The following is a 21,096-nucleotide window of genomic DNA, read 5'->3' as shown; positions in this document are numbered from 1 at the left end:
TGGCTTTAGGGATGATCAGTGAGATACACCTGCTGGAGCGCGTGCTACGGGTGGGTGTTGCCATCGTGACCAGTGAACTGAGATAAGGCGGAGCTAGCATGGACTTGTAGATGACCTGGAGCCAGTGGGTCTGGCGACGAATATGTAGCGAGGGCCAGCCGACTAGAGCATACAGGTAGCAGTGGTGGGTGGTATAAGGTGCTTTAGAAACAAAACAGATGGCACTGTGATAAACTGCATCCAGTTTGCTGAGTAGAATATTGGAAGCTATTTTGTAGATGACATCGCCGAAGTCGAGGATCGGTAGGATAGTCAGTTTTACTAGGGTAAGTTTGGCGGCGTGAGTGAAGGAGGCTTTGTTGCGGAATACAAAGCCGACTCTAGATTTGATTTTAGATTAGAGATGTTTGATATGAGTCTGGAAGGAGAGTTTACAGTCTAGCCAGACACCTAGGTACAGTACTTATAGATGTCCACATATTCTAGGTCGGACCCATCCAGGGTGGTGATGCTAGTCGGGCGTGCGGGTGCAGGCAGTGAACGGTTGAAAAGCATGCATTTGGTTTTACTAGCGTTTAAGAGCAGTTGGAGGCCCCGGAAGGAGTGTTGTATGGCATTGAAGCTTGTTTGGAGGTTAGATAGCACAGTGTCCAAGGAAGGGCCGGAAGTATACAGAATGGTGTCGTCTGCGTAGAGGTGGATCAGGGAATCGCCCGCAGCAAGAGCAACATCATTGATATATACAGAGAAAAGAGTCGGCCCGAGAATTGAACCCTGTGGCACCCCCATAGAGACTGCCAGAGGACCGGACAACATGCCCTCCGATTTGACACACTGAACTCTGTCTGCAAAGTAGTTGGTGAACCAGGCAAGGCAGTCATTAGAAAAACCGAGGCTACTGAGTCTGCCGATAAGAATATGGTGATTGACAGAGTCGAAAGCCTTGGCCAGGTCGATGAAGACGGCTGCACAGTACTGTCTTTTATCGATGGCGGTTATGATATCGTTTAGTGGCTGAGGTGCACCCGTGACCGGCTCGGAAACCAGATTGCACAGCGGAGAAGGTACGATGGGATTCGAGATGGTCAGTGACCTGTTTGTTGACTTGGCTTTCGAAGACCTTAGATAGGCAGGGCAGGATGGATATGGACAATTTTTTTCCAGAAGTTTACTAAGAGTTGGTCGGCTATTTGAGCCAGTAACGGGGGATTTACTATTCTTGGGTAGGGGAAGGACTTTAGCTTCCCTCCAGGCGTGAGTGCACACGCTCTCTAGTAGGCTTAAATTGAAGATGTGGCAAATAGGAGTGGCAATATCATCTGCTATTATCCTCAGTAAATTTGGCTTTCAATTCAGCAGCGATAAATTCATGAACTTCTTTAAGGAAAAGATCATGATCATTAAAAAGCAAATTACGGACTCTTTAAATCTGCCTATTCCTCCAAAGCTCAGTTGTCCCGAGTCTGCACAACTCTGCCAAGACCTAGGATCAAGGGAGAGACTCAAGTTTTTTAATACTGTATCTCTTGACACATTGATGTAAATAATCATGGCCTCTAAACCTTCAAGCTGCATACTGGACCCTATTCCAACTAAACTTCTGAAAGAGCTGGTTCCTGAGCTTGGCCCTCCTATGTGTAACATAATAAACAGCATTCTTTCCACCGGATGTGTACCAAACTCACTAAAAGTGGCAGTAATAAAGCCTTTCTTGAAAAAGCCAAACCTTGAACAAGAAAATATACATTTTTAAATGAATCGGCCTATATCGAGTCACCCATTCCTCTCAAAAATATTAGAAAAAGCTGTTGCGCAGCACCTCACTGCCTTCCTGAAGACAGACAATGTATACGAAACGCTTCAGTCTGGTTTTAGACCCAATCATAACACTGAGACTGCACTTGTGAAGGTGTTAAATTACCTTTTAATGGCGTCAGGCCGAGGCTCTGCATCTGTCCTCGTGCTCCTAGACTTTAGTGCTGCTTTTGATACCATCGATCACCACATTCTTTTGGAGAGATTGGAAACCAAATTGGTCCACACGTACAAGTTCTGGCCTGGTTTAGATCTTATCTGTCGGAAAGATATCAGTTTGCGTCTGTTGATGGTTTGTCCTCTGACAAATCAACTGTAAATTTTGGTGCTCCGTTTTAGGACCACTATATATTTTACCTCTTGGTGATGTCATTTGGAAACATGTTAACTTTCACTGCTATGCGGATGACACACAGCTGTACATTTCGAGGTAACATGGTGAAGCCCCAAAATTGTCCTCCCTGAAAGCCTGTGGATGGAAGACAAAACAGAGATGCTAGTTCTAGGTCCCAAGAAACAAAAATATCTTCTGTGGAATCTGACAATTAATCTTGATGGATGGACAGTCGTCTCATATAAAACTGAAGGATCTGGTTACTCTGGACCCTGATCTCTCTTTTGACGAACATATCAAGAATGTTTCAAGGACAGCTTTTTTACGTAACAAAAATCAGAAACTTTCTGTCAAAAAAATGTATCCATGCTTTTGTCACTTCTAGGTTAGACTACTGCAATGCTCTACTTTTCGGGTACCCGGATAAAGCACTAAATAAACTTCAGTTAGTGCTAAACACGGCTTCTAGAATCTTGACTAGAACCAAAAAATTTGGTCATATTACTCCAGTGCTAGCCTCTCTACACTGGCTTACTGTTAAGGCAAGGGCTGATTTCAAGGTTTTACTGCTAACCTACAAAGCATTACATGGGCTTGCTCCTACCTACAGTGCCTTGCGAAAGTATTCGGCCCCCTTGAACTTTGCGACCTTTTGCCACATTTCAGGCTTCAAACATAAAGATATAAAACTGTATTTTTTTGTGAAGAATCAACAACAAGTGGGACACAATCATGAAGTGGAACGACATTTATTGGATTTCAAACTTTTTTAACAAATCAAAAACTGAAAAATTGGGCGTGCAAAATTATTCAGCCCCCTTAAGTTAATACTTTGTAGCGTCCCCTTTTGCTGCGATTACAGCTGTAAGTCGCTTGGGGTATGTCTCTATCAGTTTTGCACATCGAGAGACTGACATTTTTTCCCCATTCCTCCTTGCAAAACAGCTCGAGCACAGTGAGGTTGGATGGAGAGCATTTGTGAACAGCAGTTTTCAGTTCTTTCCACAGATTCTCGATTGGATTCAGGTCTGGACTTTGACTTGGCCATTCTAACACCTGGATATGTTTATTTTTGAACCATTCCATTGTAGATTTTGCTTTTTGTTTTGGATCATTGTCTTGTTGGAAGACAAATCTCCGTCCCAGTCTCAGGTCTTTTGCAGACTCCATCAGGTTCTCTTCCAGAATGGTCCTGTATTTGGCTCCATCCATCTTCCCATCAATTTTAACCATCTTCCCTGTCCCTGCTGAAGAAAAGCAGGCCCAAACCATGATGCTGCCACCACCATGTTTGACAGTGGGGATGGTGTGTTCAGCTGTGTTGCTTTTACGCCAAACATAACGTTTTGCATTGTTGCCAAAAAGTTCAATTTTGGTTTCATCTGACCAGAGCACCTTCTTCCACATGTTTGGTGTGTCTCCCAGGTGGCTTGTGGCAAACTTTAAACGACACTTTTTATGGATATCTTTAAGAAATGTCTTTCTTCTTGCCACTCTTCCATAAAGGCCAGATTTGTGCAATATACAACTGATTGTTGTCCTATGGACAGTCTCCCACCTCAGCTGTAGATCTCTGCAGTTCATCCAGAGTGATCATGGGCCCCTTGGCTGCATCTCTGATCAGTCTTCTCCTTGTATGAGCTGAAAGTTTAGAGGGACGGCCAGGACTTGGTAGATTTGCAGTGGTGTGATACTCCTTCCATTTCAATATTATCGCTTGCACAGTATTCCTTGGGATGTTTAAAGCTTGGGAAATCTTTTTGTATCCAAATCCGGCTTTAAACTTCTTCACAACAGTATCTCGGACCTGCCTGGTGTGTTCCTTGTTCTTCATGATGCGCTCTGCGCTTTTGACGGACCTCTGAGACTATCACAGTGCAGGTGCATTTATACGGAGACTTGATTACACACAGGTGGATTGTATTTATCATCATTAGTCATTTAGGTCAACATTGGATCATTCAGAGATCCTCACTGAACTTCTGGAGAGAGTTTGCTGCACTGAAAGTAAAGGGGCTGAATAATTTTGCACGCCCAATTTTTCAGTTTTTGATTTGTTAAAAAAGTTTGAAATATCCAATAAATGTCGTTCCACTTCATGATTGTGTCCCACTTGTTGTTGATTCTTCACAAAAAAATACAGTTTTATATCTTTATGTTTGAAGCCTGAAATGTGGCAAAAGGTCGCAAAGTTCAAGGGGGCCGAATACTTTCGCAAGGCACTGTATCTTTCCGATATGGTCCTGCTGTACATACCTACACATACACTACGGTCACCAGACGCAGGCCTCCTTACTGTCCCTAGAATTTCTAAGCAAACAGCTGGAGACAGGGCTTTCTCCTATAGAGCGCCAATTTTATGGAATGGTCTGCCTATCCATGTCAGAGACGCAGACTCGGTCTCAACATTTAAGTCTTTACTGAAGACTCATCTCTTCAGTAGGTCCTATGATTGAGTGTAGTCTGGCCCAGGAGCATGAAGGTGAACGGAAAGGCACTGGAGCAACGAACCACTCTTGCTGTCTCTGCCTGGCCGGATCGCCTCTCTCCACTGGGATTCTCTGCCTCAAACCCTATTACATGGGCGGAGTCACTGGCTTACTGGTGCTATTCCATGCGATCCATAGGAGGGGTGCATCACTTGAGTCACTGACGTGATCTTCCTGTCAGGCTTTACGCCCCCCCTTGGGTTCGTGCCGTGGGGGAGATCTTTGTGGGCTATACTCGGCCTTGTCTCAGGATGGTAAGTTGGTGGTTGAAGATATCCCTCTAGTGGTGTGGGGGCTGTGCTTTGGCAAAGTGGGTGGGGTTGTATCCTGCCTGTTTGGCCCTGTCCGGGGGTATCGCTGGACAGGGCCACAGTGTCTCCCGACCCCTCCTGTCTCAGCCTCCAGTATTTATGCTGCAATAGTTTGTGTCCGGGGGCTAGGGTCAGTCTGTTATATCTGGAGTATTTTTCCTGTCTTATCCGGTGTCCTGTGTGAATTTAGGTATGCTCTCTCTAATTCTCTCTCTCTCCCCCTCTCTCTCTGAGGACCTGAGCCCTAGGACCATGCCTCAGGACTACCTGGCCTGATGACTCATTTGCCAGTTCTTGCTGTGAGATGTTACCACACTCTTCCACCAAGGCAACTACAAGTTCCCGGGCATTTCTGGGGGGGAATGGCCCTAGCCCTCACCCTCGATCCAACAGGTCCCAGACGTGCTCAATGGGACTGAGATCTGGGCTCTTCACTGGCCATTGTTCACGCACAGAACAAGCAGTATGGCTGGTGGCATTGTCATGCTGGAGGGTCATGTCAGGATGAGCCTGTAGGAAGGGTACCACATGAGGGAGGAGGATGTCTTCACTGTAACGCACAGTGTTGAGATTGCCTGCAATGACAAGCTCAGTCCGATGGTGCTGTGACACACCGCCCCAGACCTTGACGGACCCTCCACCTCTAAATCGATCCCGCTCCAGAGTACAGGCGTAACGCTCATTCCTTCGACGATAAATGCGATTCCGACCATCACCCATGGTGAGACAAAACCACGACTCATCAGTGAAGAGCACTTTTTGCCAGTCCTGTCTGGTCCAGCGATGGTGGGTTTGTGCCCATAGGCAACATTGTTGCCAGTGACGTCTGGCGAGGACGTGCCTTACAACCGGCCTACAAGCCCTCAGTCCAGCCTCTCTCAGCCTATTTCGGGCTGTCTGAGCACTGATGGAGGGATTGTAAGTCCTGGTGTAACTCGGGCAGTTGTTGCCATCTTGTACCTGTCCCGCAGGTGTGATGTTCGGACGTACCGATCCTGTGCAGGTGTTACACGGGATCTGCCACTGCGAGGACGATCAGCTGTACATCCTGTCTCCCTGTAGAGCTGTCTTAGGTGTCTCACAGTACAGACATTGCAATTTAATGCCCTGGCCACATCTGCAGTCCTCATGCCTCCTTGCAGCATGCCTAAGGCATGTTCACACAGATGAGCAGAGACCCTGGGCATCTTTCTTTTGGTGTTTTTCAGAGTCAGTAGAAAGGTCTCTTTAGTGTGCTAAGTTTTCATAACTGTAACCTTAATTGCCTACCATCTGTAAGCTGTTAGTGTCTTAACAACCGTTCCACAGGTGCATGTTCATTAATGGTTTATGGTTCATTGAACAAGCATGGGCAACAGTGCTTAAACCCTTTACAATTAAGCTCTGAAGTTATTTGGATTTTTAAGAATTATCTTTGAAAGACAGGATCCTGAAAAAGGGATGTTTCTTTTTTTGCTGTTTATATAAAGAGTTCCCTGGAGTGCACAAAAAAAACATGATTTAGGATAATAAATAAAAACTTTTTTCAAAAGAATCCCTCAAATATGTTGTACAGTTTAATCGGGAATCATATTTAATTGGATCTGTAATTATTAAACAATACTTGCACAATATGAAATGTATTCTCATAAATAATAATGTAAACAGTAGGACAAATTATGTTTAAACTGATGCCGTTTTCAATGCCTCAGCCGGGCAGATACGAGTGCACAGTTTCATATATCGTTATCACGTTCGTTGCGCAGCATTACTTGGACTCGACTCAGACTCAAGTCACAAATATGATGACTTGCAACTCGTCTTTAACACCAATGACTCGTGACTTAACTTGGACTTGAGCCCTTTGACTCGAACTGACTTGATACCCTCCCTATGCCCAAATATGAAACGTTATGCTATTAAAAAAATGTGCAGCGCATCAACTCTTCATTTAACAGATTATTGTTTGAATCGGACAGCAGCCAATCAAATTGTGCCAGCTGAGGAAAAAGTCGCACGTGGCTAGGCAGAGACATGTCGGTGGGTGAATTCAGTCGTAGCCCTCGGAAAGATGATACCCCAAATGATTATTTTCGGATATGAAGACTACGCTGTAGTCAACAAAAAACGGATTGCAACTTGCAAAACATGCGGGATGAATATTACACGGAGGCGCAACAACTTCCAACTTGGTTCGACATTTGAAGCTGCACAAAGAACTGCATGTCGTGGTTAATATAGCCGACAGCTATATATAACTTTGCTTGTGTAACCTGTGCTGTACTGCACCGCTGTAACTCTGTTGTGTGTGGTTGATTGAGACTATAGACGTGGACTTTGGCGATCAGGTTGTTTTAATTAAGAAGAATTCACTCTGCATCCAAAAGAAAATAGAACATTTGTATAGTACATATGTTCTGCGACTCGTCGCCTCTTTCTCTCATAGTGCTTCAAAATGATTTTAGAATACAAAAATTAGTACAGCCTCTCCTTATTTATGCATCAACACAACATATTTTACATAGATAAAACCACATACCTACATACAAAAAGAAAATAAAACATTTGTAGAGCACATATGTTCTGCGAATCATCACCTCTTTCTACAACAGATGCACAATACAAGGGACTGGGATCATTCGAGGAGCTAGCCATCGTTCACACATACAATAGCCTGCTAATACCTTAGCTAGCTATTAACCACATTGTCACGCCCTGACCTTAGAGATTCTTTATTCTCTATTTTGGTTAGGTCGGGGTGTGACTAGGGTGGGCATTCTAGTTTCTTTATTTCTAGGTTGGCCTGGTATGGTTCCCAATCAGAGGCAGCTGTCTATCGTTGTCTCTGATTGGGGATCATACTTAGGCAGCCTTTCCCCACCTGTTTGTTGTGGGATCTTGTTTGTGTATAGTTGCCTTGAGCACGGCATAGCTTCACGTTCGTTTGGTTCTTTATTGTTTTTTGCCAGTTCACGTAATAAAGATGAACCCAAACAACGCTGCATTTTGGTCCAATTCTTACAACAACATTCGTGACACACGTTGAATTCAGAATGTTAATATCATCCTAAAAAGTAGTTACAAGTGCATCTTAACACCATCCACTTATGAGTAACCTCTAAATATACATTTTTTTATTTATTTAATTTGACCCCTTTTGGTATCCAATTGTTTTTATTAGCTACTATCTTGTCTCATCGCTACAACTCCCGTACGGGCTCGGGAGAGACGAAGGTTGAAAGTCATGCGTCCTCCAATACACAACCCAACCAAGCCGCACTTCTTCTTCACACAGCGCGCATCCAACCCGGAAGCCAGCCGCACCAATGTGTCGGAGGAAACACTGTGCACCTGGCAACCTTGGTTAGCGCGCACTGCGCCCGCCCCGCCACAGGAGTCGCTGGGCGCGAACCCAGTCTCTCTGATGGCACAGCTGGCACTGCAGTACAGCACCCTTAACCACTGCACCACCCGGATGGGTCTGAGCACGCATCCTTGTGGGGCCCCTGTGTTGAGGAGCAGCGTAGTTGAGGTGTTGTTTCCTACCTTCACCACCTGTGGGTGGCACATCAGGAAGTCCAGGACGCAGTTGCAAAGGGTGGGGTTCAGACCCAGCTCCCTCAAGCTTAATGATGAGCTTCGAGGGTACTATGGTGGAGGAGGCTTAACTATAGTCAATGAACAGAATTCTTACATAGGTATTCCTCTTGTCCAGATGGGATAGGGCAGTGTGCAGTGCGATGGCATCATCTGTGGATCTATTGGGGTGGTATGCAAATTGAAGTTCCCATTATATGGCATGTTTTTGAGTCCATCTGTGTCAATGAGTCACACACAGGCTTAATTCCACACACTTCAGTCGTGCTCACTGTAGGATAGGTGTGTTGCTACCATCTAATCTGGGGCTCAGGTAGTGACTCATCAACTTTATCCTCCATGTAACCCAATGGAGAAGGTCAGAGGGGAGGGACCTCTGGCTTTCTCACCCAATGGCTTTTGAGGAGAGGACACAAGGAGTATTCAATTTAGATTTTCCCTCAGTCAGCATTATAACCACCTGATATCTGACAGTATCCTGTCATCATTAGCTATTATAATGATTATTTTGTTTTTGTGTAGCCTACTGATGTTTTGGCCTGGCCATCGAAGGTAAATTGATAATGGTAGTCAGTCTTCAGATGGGAAAAATCATACAATATCGCCCTCTGCTGGTAGGCTTCAATTTAGGCACATACAAACATAATAGCCTAAACTTCTACCCTCCAAGATATTGTATTAATAAATAATGATATACTATTAAGTAGATGCTTTTGTCCAAAGCGACTTAGACATGTGTGCAAACAGTTATGTCAAAGGTGGCCCCAGCAGTAATCGACCCCATATCGCTTGGCATTGCAAGCACGATGCTCTACTGATTTGAGAAAGTGTACAGATCTTGTTTGTCCTTCCATCAAATTTAACAAGCAAACCCAACTCATCTGATCCAACATAATTTAAAAAATGAAAGAAAGCAAACCTCTGAATAAATAACAAGATAAATATTTATTTCCATGTCTTTGTCATATATAAAATTGTGTCCACAATTAATATTAACAATGCAATAACGAGAATCCTTTATTTCTGTGTTGCGAGATTCAGGCTCCAGCAACCTGTGAATGTTTACTATTGGTTGACAGGGAGAAAGGTCCAACAGGAGCAGAGCCACCTCTAGATTGGTGACTACCTCACTGATAATACACACATGGGTGCTTATGTTTCTACAGCACACGATGCCAAACATTAGCCTGACAGAAACAGATCTGGGACTGCGGTTTGCCAACTCCTATGGCCGTGGTCAATTGGCAAGACGGCACAAACAGATCTGGGACCAGGCTATCCAAGCGTACCATGGTTAGGACCACCTTCCTAATGGTCTGACCCAAATGGCTAACATGCGGTCTCTGGAGCCTGCAGTCACACCAAGCCCTTCAATGTACACACAACTTCATTATCCAGGATTCATCACTGTTCATCGCACTGTCTAAACCAAACAATTAATTTTGAAATTCTCAACAATAATTCTCAAAACCATATTACCATTAGTGAAATAAATTATTTCATCATTATCATAATTATTTTTCTCATCATAACCATGATTCTTGTTTATTTTACACATTGTAATTTCTTTCCCTAAAGTATGACACAAAACCCCAGCAACCGTGAAAACAAACAGTAACGATGAATAAACAACCTTTTTCTAGTCTACAAAAAAATGTAGATCATTAGATGCCAAAATGTGCTCAAAGAAAATATGTAATGGTTTCTCGCAGTTGGTTCTCTTGCTGTTAAGTAGGTTTCATTGATGCCATGTAAGTTATCAAAAGGTCTAATATACTGTATAGAATATTAATTACAGTAACAAGGTATCCATGCAATCTTTTTTCTTTTTTCCTTTACAGAGTTCAAGGATTCAGTAGTAAATAACAAGGTACTGTACAAACCCACATCACTGCTGGACAGCCTGAGTGCCAGCATGCTATAGGTCGCCATCATGATCTGAGGCTGAGGACCAGCTAGGAAGCACACCGGGGGTCCTGAAGCCTTCTGCCACTGTTAGGCTATAGAACAGGTAGAGAGCTACTGTATTGGCCTGGTAGTAATCTCAGAATCAAAAGTTGTGCTGGTTAGCTAACAAGAGTACCATGGTAGATATTCATTAAAGAGCAATAGAAAGACCAAGATCTCTCCTTTTTGTCAAGGTGTTAGGTCAGTGGTTCGAGATAGCTGGTCGTCCAACGTTTACCTTAAGTGCCAGTCACAACTGTTTGCATATCACAACTACAGTATATGCAGTTCCTTGATGAAAATCAAAGTGGACTTTGGTCATACTGCTTTGGTGCTCTCACCCAAGCAGACTTGGCAGAAGTGGCAGAAGGCTTAACAATCACATAACACTACTAGACCCAATCCCAAAGTCGGCCCCTATGCTCTACACATTTGTGGAGATCTGACTGGATGACAGGTGTAAGCAATATGGTAATAGCTCCACCTTGCCCTCTGATAGGCTAGGTGGAAGTTTCCCCACATTGCTTATATCAATCCAATCCCTCAGATCTGTGCTTAGGGGTCAATTTGTGATTGAGCCCTAGTGTTTCTGCTTCCCTCCAGCTAATCCACTGGCCCCAGCCCGCAGAGCACAATGGCTCCACAGCAAACCCCAAAACAAGAGCTAAAGCAACAATCCAAAATTCATTCATTCAGTCAAATACATTATTATTACTTGTTTTAAAAACAATAGCCAATAGTTAACCTGTAATGCAAAGAGCACTGGCGGTAGCGTGGAGAGCCCAGGGAGCAGCACAACAATAAGGGGAAAGCGCTTGTATTAAGCTTGTCTAACTGGACATGCACTATTGATAGTGATGGTGTGTTATTATTATTATTCAATAAGATCAAAACTAAGTAACAAGGGATGAAATGATCTTACTGCACAGAACTAAAAGGGCTAGAGAGGGTTCACGTGGTAAACCAGGGTTCGTGGGAGTGGCCTGGGAGTAGAGTGGGAAGGTATGGGAAATAGGCTGGCACAAAAATACATTCATTATTTGACCCTACTAGGTCCAAGTCGACATACAGCATGTTGGGAGTGTTAACATCTTGATTTGATTGATATGTGCGCATGTTCTTATGTGTGGGAGAGACAAAATGTCTCCGACTGATGAAGTCTGGCCAATTTAGCTGCCTTGCTTGCTAATTTTCCTCCTCACCCTCCTAAGCATCCTTTCCAAAGTATAAGTATATTTTGTGCATCTACTCTGTGGTAGTAGTACTCCGCAACTACAGTTGTGATTTAGGAACAGAGTTCTTGTGGAATGGAGATGGGTGGAGGGGAGGGATGCCCAACACTGAAGGTTGATTGTGAGGCTGGATGGGTTTATCAGAATAGTCTGGGCAAAGTGGGTGTAGTCATCATTTCACATTTAATCTTGGTTGCCATGTCTCTGGACTGACTCCGGCTCCCCAGTAAGAACTAAAGAAAGCGGCCAAGCAGCAAAAAGCTATTCACACATTCAGGACAGAGGCGCACACGCCTCCGCACACCACACTGCACTGCCCAAGCCCGGATGAGTCAGAACCCAGGGCCAACGCTGCCTACCTGCTTCCTAAACAAAGAATGAAAGAGCGAGAGAGCAAGAAGAGAAAGGTCGATGGGAGAGAGGAGAGCTAAAGAGCAGAAATCAGCTCAATATACAGCAAACAGAGGTCCATGTGGAGAGAAAGGGAAGGAGAGGAACGTGGTGGTATACTGTAGCCAGAGGCGCATGTAGTTGTGATGTGATGGTCTGATGGCCACTACCATGAGCCTGACAGTGGTCCAGACAACTTCCCCAACATTGTGGATCTGGATGACAGAAGCCTTGGCAAGACAGAGGGGTTCCTAGGGGGTGGGATGGACACATGGGTACTGGGAAGCACCTCAGGCCAAGCAATGTGGTTCCTCTAGCTGCCTGTTGCTAGTATCTTCACCTCCAGTTAGCATGCCAGGCTCTTTGTCTGTTGTTGGTACCATCAAGACTATGTAGTCTCTGCCAGGGTATGCCCCTCTCTCTCTATGCTGCACCAGCTCCCTCTCCCTGCAGAAACACAACAATCCCCCAGCTGATTGACCCCTCTCCTCCTAAACCTCTCCCTCTCTCCCCCCACGGTCCACCTATTGCATGCTACTGTACAGAGTCAAAAGCGATGAGCTGAAAGTTTTAAAAAGCAACAGGAGTCCTGGATGTGTTTTGCAGTTTGTCGTCACGCTTTCCTGGGCCTACGTGAACATGGGCATGCATTCGTTCATTGTTTCATATACAAACACACTAACTAGTTCATTCACTCTCACACATGTACACCATCGCATACAAACACATGCGCACACACTCGCACAGATGTACTCTCGGTCTCATGCATGCCCTGCTCATTTTCTAGTGGAGGTTGAGCATGCAGGACTGGGGGGAATGAGGGAATGGAGGAGAGGGGCATTTCTTTAAAAAGGAAAGGTGTGTGTGTGGGGTGGGGTCTTAATATTTCAGCTGCCTCTTCCTGTACTTCTTGTCCTCGTTGTCTATTGGGGAGAAAAACAAAACGTTTTAACATTAAAGTCTACATGCATAGAGCTTAACCATGAGGCATAAAAAGTCATTAATGAGAAGGGTAAACTGAAAAGTCAAAATCTAGCACGTTTTAGCTACAATATGCAGGTTTCAAAGAGGTGCAAGGAGGAGGCAGAGGAGAGATGGGAGAAAAGGAATGAAACAATGAGAAAAACCCAAATTATAAAGTACCTTTTACAGAAGGCGAGAGGAGACAAAGTTTAGGCTGAATAAGGAATGCAGAAAAAGAGAGGAACGTCACTTTTGGGGGGTTTCCAAAGCAAGCTCTAGAAGAAATGCTATCCCTAACCCATTTTCTTACCAAAGTCAATCAGAAATCTCTAGGGAAAACCAAACAGACTCACATGTAGCGCATTCAGAAAGAATTCAGACCCCTTGACTTTTTCCACATTTTGATACGTTACAGGCTTATTCTAAAATGTATTAAAATCGTTTTTTTTTCTCCTCATCAATTTACACACAATACCCCATCGTGACAAAGAAAGAACCAGTATTTATACATTTTAGCAAATTTAAACAAAATACAAAAAACTGAAATATCACATAAGTATTCAGACCCTTTACTCAGAACTTTGTTTGAAGCACCTTTGGCAGCGATTACAGCCTTGAGTCTTCTTGGGTATAACGCTTGGCACACCTGTATTTGGGGAGTTTCTCCCATTCTTCTCTGCAGATCCTCTCAAGCGCTGTTAGGTTGGGTGGGGAGCATCACTGCACAGCTATTTTCAGGTCTCTCCAGAGATGTTTGATCGGGTTCAAGTCCAGGCTCTGGCTGGGCCACTCAAGGACATTCAGTGACTTGTCCCGAAGCCACTCCTGCGTTGCCTTGGCTATGTGCGTAGGGTCATTGTCCTGTTAGAAGGTGAAGCTTCGCCCCAGTCTGAGGTTCTGAACGCTCTGGAGCAGGTTTTTTCATCAAGGATCTCTGTACTTTGCTCCGTTCCGCTTTCCCTTGATCCTGACCAGTCTCCCAGTCCCTGCCACTGAAAAACATCCCCACAACAGGATGCTGCCACCACCATGCTTCACCGTAGGGATGGTGCCAGGTTTCCTCCAGACGTGACACTTGGCATTAAGGCCAAAGAGTTCAATATTGGTTTCATCTGACCAGAGAATCTTGTTTTTTCATGGTTTGAGAGTCTTTAAGTGCCTTTTGGCAAACTCCAAGCGTACTGTCAGGTGCCTTTTACTGAGGAGTGGCTTCCATCTGGCCACAATACCATAAAAGGCCTGATTGGTGGAGTGCCGCAGAGATGGGAGAACCTTCCGGAAGGACAATCATCTCCACAGAAGAACTCTGTCGGAGTGACCATCGGGTTCTTGGTCACCTCCCTGACCAAGGCTCTTCTCCCTCGATTGCTCAGCTTGGCCGGGCGGCCAGCTCTAGGAAATGTCTTGGTGGTTCCAAACTTCTTCCATTTAAGAGTGATGGAGGCCACTGTGTTCTTGGACCTTCAACACTGCAAATAAATGTTGGTACCTTTCGCCAGATCTGTGCCTCGACACAATCCCATCTCAGGCTTCTATGGACAATTCCTTCGACCTCATTGCTTGATTTTTGCTCTGACATGCACTTGTAACGGATGTGAAACGGCTAGCTTAGTTAGCGTGGGCGCTAAATAGCGTTTCAATCAGTGACGTCACTTGCTCTGAGACCTTGAAGTAGTAGTTCCCCTTGCTCTGCAAGGGCCGCGGCTTTTGTGGAGCGATGGGTAACGATGCTTCGTGGGTGACTGTTGTTGATGTGTGCAGAAGGTCCCTGGTTCGCGCCCGGGTATGGGCGAGGGGACGGTCTAAATTTATACTGTTACACACTGTCAACTGTGGAAGCTTATATAGACAGGTGTGTGCCTTTCTAAATCAAGTCCAATCAATTTACCACAGGTGGACTCCAATCAAGTTGTAGAAACATCTCAAGGATTATAAATGGAAACAGGATGCATCTGAGCTCAATTTCAAGTCTCGTTGCAAAGGGTCTGAATATTTTTGTAAATAATGTTTTTTATTTTTTATTTGCTAAAATTTATAAAAACCTGTTTTCGCTTTATCATTATAGGGTAATGTGTGTAGATTGAGGAATTTATTTGATCCATTTTAGAATAAGGCTGTAACGTAACAATGTGGAAAAAGTAAAGGGATCGGAAAACTTTCCGAATGCACTGTATTTCCTGTTTTTGAACAGGAAGCTACTTTTAGAAACTGAGTCATACCGTCTAAGTGATTACGGGAGATGTACTTGAGGGCCTCATCCAATAGGATGACGGGGATGGAGATCTTTAGGACCACAATCCACTGGCACCAGGACAGAGGGGTCACTTGGAAGATCAGCTGGAGAGCAGAGAAAAGAGGTGGACCAGGTCAGAGAGAGGGATACACTAGAAAGCAAACTATTGCTGACGGACAGACAGAACCTATGTATATGCTGTACTCACAGGCAGGGGCTCAACGTAGAGGATGAGGAAGTGGAGGGACAGGGAGAGGACTATGGCCCCCAGCAGCCAGAAGTTCACCCAGGGAGGCATCCTGATCAGGGACTGGTTCTCAGACAGACTAGAGGCAGGAGGAGAAGCCACATTAGAAAAAAATATTCATAGACAAGACAACTACTGGACCCAAAACATGGTCTACAGGGCAATTATTATGGTGCAGATGTACAGTATGAGGCCTGGGCCCGTATCCACAAAGCATCTCAGAGTAGGTGTGCTGATTTAGGATATATTATCGTATTCATTATGATCTGAAAGGTAAAACTGATCGTAGATCAACACTCCAACTCAGAGTCTTTGTGGGTAAAGTCCCTGATTTACAGTAGTCTATACTCAAATGACTGGCCTAATAAAACTAATACAACTCTCAGAATCAGGGTGACATAGCAGAAGGCCAAAACATGAATGGAAAGTATTCAGACCACTGGACTTAATCCAACATTTTGTTACGTTACAGCCTTATTCTAAGTTGTATTTTTTCTCTCAAATCTACACACAATACCCAATAATGACAAAGCGAAAACAGGTTTTTAGAATGTTTTGCACAAAAATAACCTGACTTACATAAGTACTCAGAGACCCTTTGCTATGAGACTCCAAATTGAGCTCAGGTGCATTATGTTTCCATTGACTATCCTTGAGATGTTTCTACAACGTGATAGGAGTCCACCTGTGGTAAATTCAAATGATTGGACATGATTTGGAAAGGCACACACACCTGTCAACACAAGGTCCCACAGTTGACAGTGCATGTCAGAGAAAGAAATCAAGTCATGAAGTTGAAGGAATTGTCCGTAGCGCTACGAGACAGGATTGTGTCCAGGGCACAGATCTGGGGAAGGGTACCAAAATATTTCTGCAGCATTGAAGGTCCAAGAACACAGTGGCCTCAATCACTCTTAAATGGAAGTTTGGAACCACCAAGACATTTCCTAGAGCTGGCCGCCCGGCCAAACTGAGCAATCGAGGGAGAAGGGCCTTGGTCAGGGAAGTGACCAAGAATCCGATGTTCACTCTGACAGAGCTCTGGAGTTCCTGTGTGGAGATGGGAGAAACTTCCAGAAGGACAATCATCTCCGCAGCACTCCACCAATCAGGCCTTTATGGTAGAGTGGCCAGACGGTAGTCACTCCTCAGTAAAAGGCACATGACAGCGTGCTTGGAGTTTGCCAAAAGGTACCTAAAGGACTCTCAGACCATGGGAAACAAGATTCTCTGGTCTGACTGCCAAGCGTCACGTCTGGAGGAAACCTGCCACCATCCCTACGGTGAAGCATGGTGGTGGCAGCATCATGCTGTGGAGATGTTTTTCAGCGGCAGGGACTGGGAGACTAGTCAGGATCGAGGGAAAGATGAACGGACTAAAGTACAGAGAGATCCTTGATGAAAACCTGCTCCAGAGCGCTCAGGACCTCAGACTGGCGTGAAGGTTCACCTTCCAACAGGACGACGACCCTAAGCACACAGCCAAAACAACGCAGGAATGGCTTCGGGACAAGTCTCTGAACATCCTTGTGTGGCCCAGCCAGAGCTCGGACTTGAACCCGATCAAACGTCTCTGCAGAGACCTGAAAATAGCTGTGCAGCGACACTCCCCATCCAACCTGACACAGATGAGAGGATCTACAGAGATAAATGGGAGAAGCTCCCCAAATAGAGGTGTGGCAAGCTTGTAGCGTCATACCCAAGAAGTCTCGAGGCTGTAATCGCTGCCAAAGGTACTAAAACAAAATACTGAGTAAAAGGTCTGAATACTTTCTGAAAATCCCCAAACATGTGTTTTTGCTTTGTCATTATGGGGTATGGTGTATAGATTGATGAGGGGGATTTTTTTTTAATCCATTTTAGAATAAGGCTGTAACGTAACAAAACGTGACATTTTCTAGATTGACTGACATTCATGTCTTAAAGTAATGATGGACTGTCATTTCTCTTTGCTTATTTGAGCTGTTCTTGCCATAATATGGACTCTTTTACCAAATAGGGCTATCTTCTGTATACCACCCTTACCCTAACACAACTGATTGGCTCCAATGCATTAAGGAAAGCAATTCCACAAATTAACTTTTAACAAGGCACAACAGTTAATTGAAATGCATTCCAGGTGACTACCTCATGAAGCTGGTTGAGAGAATGCCAATAGTGTGCAAAGCGGTCATCAAGGCAAAGGGTGAGTACTTTGAAGAATCTCAAATATAACATATATTTAGATTTTTTAAATACTTTTTTGGTTACTACATGATTCCATATGTGTTATTTCATAGTTTTGATGTCTTCACTATTACTCTACAATGTAGAAAATAGTAAAAATAAAGAAAAACCCTTGAATTAGCAAGTGTCCAACCTTTAACTAGTACTAGTAAGAGGACGATATGCTTCTTTTGAGCCTAAAATTTAGAAAATCTGCCCAACATTTTAGGCGTAGACCCTATACCCCCTATATATATATTTATTGTGTATGTGTATATACATACATACATACATACATATCATTTAGCAGATGCTTTTATCCAAAGAGACTTACTGTCATGCGTACATACATTTAACGTACGTGTAGCCCCGGGAATTGAACCAACTATCCTGGCGCTGCAAGTGCCATGCTCTAACAACTGTGCTACAGAGGACCACCAGATATGGACCAAAATATATTCATGTATAATCATATAGTTCTGTTGCCCTCCCAAGTACAACATGCTGCTGACTGACCTGTTGAGGGAGTTGAACATCTCTATGGTGACCAGCACAGAGAGGGCCATGGTGGTAGGGTAGCGGGACTCAAACACCTCGCAGTTGATGCCCTGGAACATGGGGTTGTCCTCCGAGCACTGCATAAAGTGTCTCTGTGAAGAGAGGACAGAAGTTAGGTAAAGCAGGCTTCACAGCATATAACCAACATGGGGTTGACCTGCATACACTGATTGGGTCTCTGTGTAGAGGAGAGTGGTGAGGTAGGCTTTACAACAGACAAAATAGCACCATGGAATGGGCTTTGTGTTGCACTATTCAACTTAAGTATCTTCCATTCCATTTAGATACAGTCATTGCACATTGGAGTATTATTCCAAAGTTTCTTACACGGCATTAGATGAACAAGACTGACTTCAAGCAAGTCAACGACCAGAACACTCGAAGCACTGTGCGCACTTGTGCACAGGAAGTGACCTAACCTTGCGACCTGCTGTGTTGGGTCCCAGATTTGATCTGATACTGCAGCAGCTGCAGGAAACCCTTGACTCAGCTCCTCCTCTGTTCCCCCTTTCCTTCTCTGACATTTTCCCTTCTGGGGACCCTTGGACTCAGTTCACTCTTCCCTCCCTCCTCTGTTCCCGCTCTTTCTCTAACATTCCTATTTCCCTCAGACCACATGTGTCTTATTCTCCACCAGTGAACTCTATATTTTCTCTGAATTCTATTTCTGTCTCTATGTATGACCCCAGAGATTGTTGTCATGGCAAATAGCTGATGGGGGTAACGGGGGTTAACCATAAGAACAACCAAATATAGCCCAGAACTGTACTAAGTGATTAAGCACCATCCTCTGGGGATGGATGCTATTGAAAACACATATAAACAAGAGGTGTTTGAAAAGTTACTGGTTTTCCTGAGAAGAATATCAATTTCTAGAGGCAGCAGAGAAAAGGGGTTGACCTAGGTCCTATTTATTAGGACACACTGTAGCAAAAATGGTTTTTAACTAGCTGGACATATTCAAGCAGTCCCTCCTTGTTTCAGTCGGTTTTCTTCCACCCGGTGGCTAATGAATAGGACCCTAATGAAGTCATTGTAATGGTGTGTTTGTTTCCACTCACCAGCTGGTAGAAGGTCACATTTGGGCCTTCCTCATCAAACAGGTACCACCAGGTGGCAGCACCCACCGTGCCCAGACCAACATACCCTGCAGGAACACACAGAGACAGTCAGGCAGAAGTCAGAATCCAAGCAACCGTGAGAGCCAGGTCGATCACGCTTTAACCCCCCATGTTAGGAATGAAAGTCACATTAGGGTAGTCTCCAACTAGCTAGCATGACACTTTGATTATGACTTGCGAGACTACATGAGAGATAAAAAGAATGAATGAGCAACTCTTGTTGTATTATAACCAGTGTCCAGTAGACCAGACAGTGTCTCACCTCCAATGGCCAGGTATCTGAAGAACAGCCATCCAGAGATGAGGGGCTCCTTGGGGTTGCGGGGTGGTTTGTCCATGATGTCCAGGTCTGGGGGGTTGAAACCCAGGGCAGTCGCAGGGAGACCATCTGTCACCAAGTTGACCCACAGCAACTGTACCGGGATCAGAGCCTCAGGCAGACCCAAGATGGCCGTCAGGAAGATGCTTCAGACAGAGAGAGTAAACACACATCAGAAATACAAAGAAAACAACGACAGTCAGCATTCTTGACATAGGAAAATGTGTGATTTTGTGTGCAGTGCATGCATCACTGCTTACCAGACGACCTCGCCGACGTTTGAGGAGATGAGGTATCGTATGAACTGTTTCATGTTGTTGTAGATGGCCCTGCCCTCCTCCACAGCCGCCACGATGGTAGAGAAGTTATCATCAGACAGAACCATCTCAGAGGCTGACTTAGCCACAGCCGTGCCCGAGCCCATGGCAATGCCAATCTCTGCCTTCTTCAGGGCTGGCGCATCGTTCACCCCATCACCAGTCTGTGGAGGAAAGCAAAAGTATTTCATTATTTAAAAGGGTGTTATACAGACATGCGATGATGGGAAAACTTGATAGTTCACAGAACTCTTCATTGTCAAGCCAAGTCAGAATAGATTGGCCCATAAGTGAGTTATTCAAAGAATTAGATCTAACATTTGATCTATGTATTCATTGATTTATTTGTACACAAATGAAGTAAAGTCAACATCAATCAAGATCTAGTCAAAATTATACTGAAATGAGGCACTGAGCTCCCAGGCAGTTGAATGAGACAAATGGGTGGAGCTGTGCATTAACCCTCTCCTCACCATGGCAGTGATCTCATCAAACGACTGCAGGAAGCCCACGATCTTAGACTTGTGGGCTGGCTCCACACGGGCAAAGCACCGTGCCCGCTTTACAGCTTCTCTCTGGGACTCTATGGGTAGGTCGTCAAACTCCCTGCCGGTGTAGGCCTTGCCCACCACATCCTCATCCTCGCTGAAGATACCGATGCGTCGGCAGATGGCCACAGCCGTGCCCTTGTTGTCCCCGGTGATCATGATGACACGGATGCCCGCCTCGGCGCAGAGCTGGATGGCGCCAATCACCTCCTTCCTGGGCGGGTCCAGCATGCCCACGCAGCCAATGAACGTTAGGCCCGTCTGGAGAGAGCGAGGAGAGGATGCAGAGAAAAGAGGAGAAGAGGGGTAGGAGGCAGGTAGAGGAAGAGGATGAGGGAATGTCGAGGACAGAATGTGAGCACCAGATAGATGAGCAGCACCCAGTCAGGCATCAGAATACAACCTGGATGTAGCTCAAGCTAAAGGATAAAGGGTGTCAGAGTAGGGGGAGCGCACCACATAAATACAATGATAATAATTTGTAAGGTGGA

General features: G+C 44.8%; 1 protein-coding gene across 1 annotated transcript in view; it reads right to left on the bottom strand.

Annotated features, from left to right (window-relative positions):
* Nucleotides 1–9,451: 9,451 nt before the first annotated feature.
* LOC139420861 (sarcoplasmic/endoplasmic reticulum calcium ATPase 1-like) overlaps nucleotides 9,452–21,096 on the bottom strand; it is a 72,952-nt gene continuing 61,307 nt past the window's right edge. Inside the window, exons 17-24 of the mRNA XM_071171222.1 lie at nucleotides 20,531–20,866; nucleotides 20,001–20,221; nucleotides 19,684–19,886; nucleotides 19,362–19,447; nucleotides 18,259–18,392; nucleotides 15,499–15,616; nucleotides 15,277–15,394; nucleotides 9,452–13,017 (exon numbers count right to left, since the gene is read on the bottom strand). Of these exons, the coding sequence (XP_071027323.1) occupies nucleotides 12,974–13,017; nucleotides 15,277–15,394; nucleotides 15,499–15,616; nucleotides 18,259–18,392; nucleotides 19,362–19,447; nucleotides 19,684–19,886; nucleotides 20,001–20,221; nucleotides 20,531–20,866 (1,260 nt within the window). The 3' untranslated portion in view covers nucleotides 9,452–12,973. The remainder of the gene's footprint in view (nucleotides 13,018–15,276; nucleotides 15,395–15,498; nucleotides 15,617–18,258; nucleotides 18,393–19,361; nucleotides 19,448–19,683; nucleotides 19,887–20,000; nucleotides 20,222–20,530; nucleotides 20,867–21,096) is intronic.

The sequence above is a fragment of the Oncorhynchus clarkii genome, chromosome 12, assembly GCF_045791955.1.
Source record: "Oncorhynchus clarkii lewisi isolate Uvic-CL-2024 chromosome 12, UVic_Ocla_1.0, whole genome shotgun sequence".
NCBI lineage: Eukaryota > Metazoa > Chordata > Actinopteri > Salmoniformes > Salmonidae > Oncorhynchus > Oncorhynchus clarkii.
Note: the sequence above shows the minus strand (reverse complement) of the source record. Positions and strands in the feature narration are given on the sequence as shown.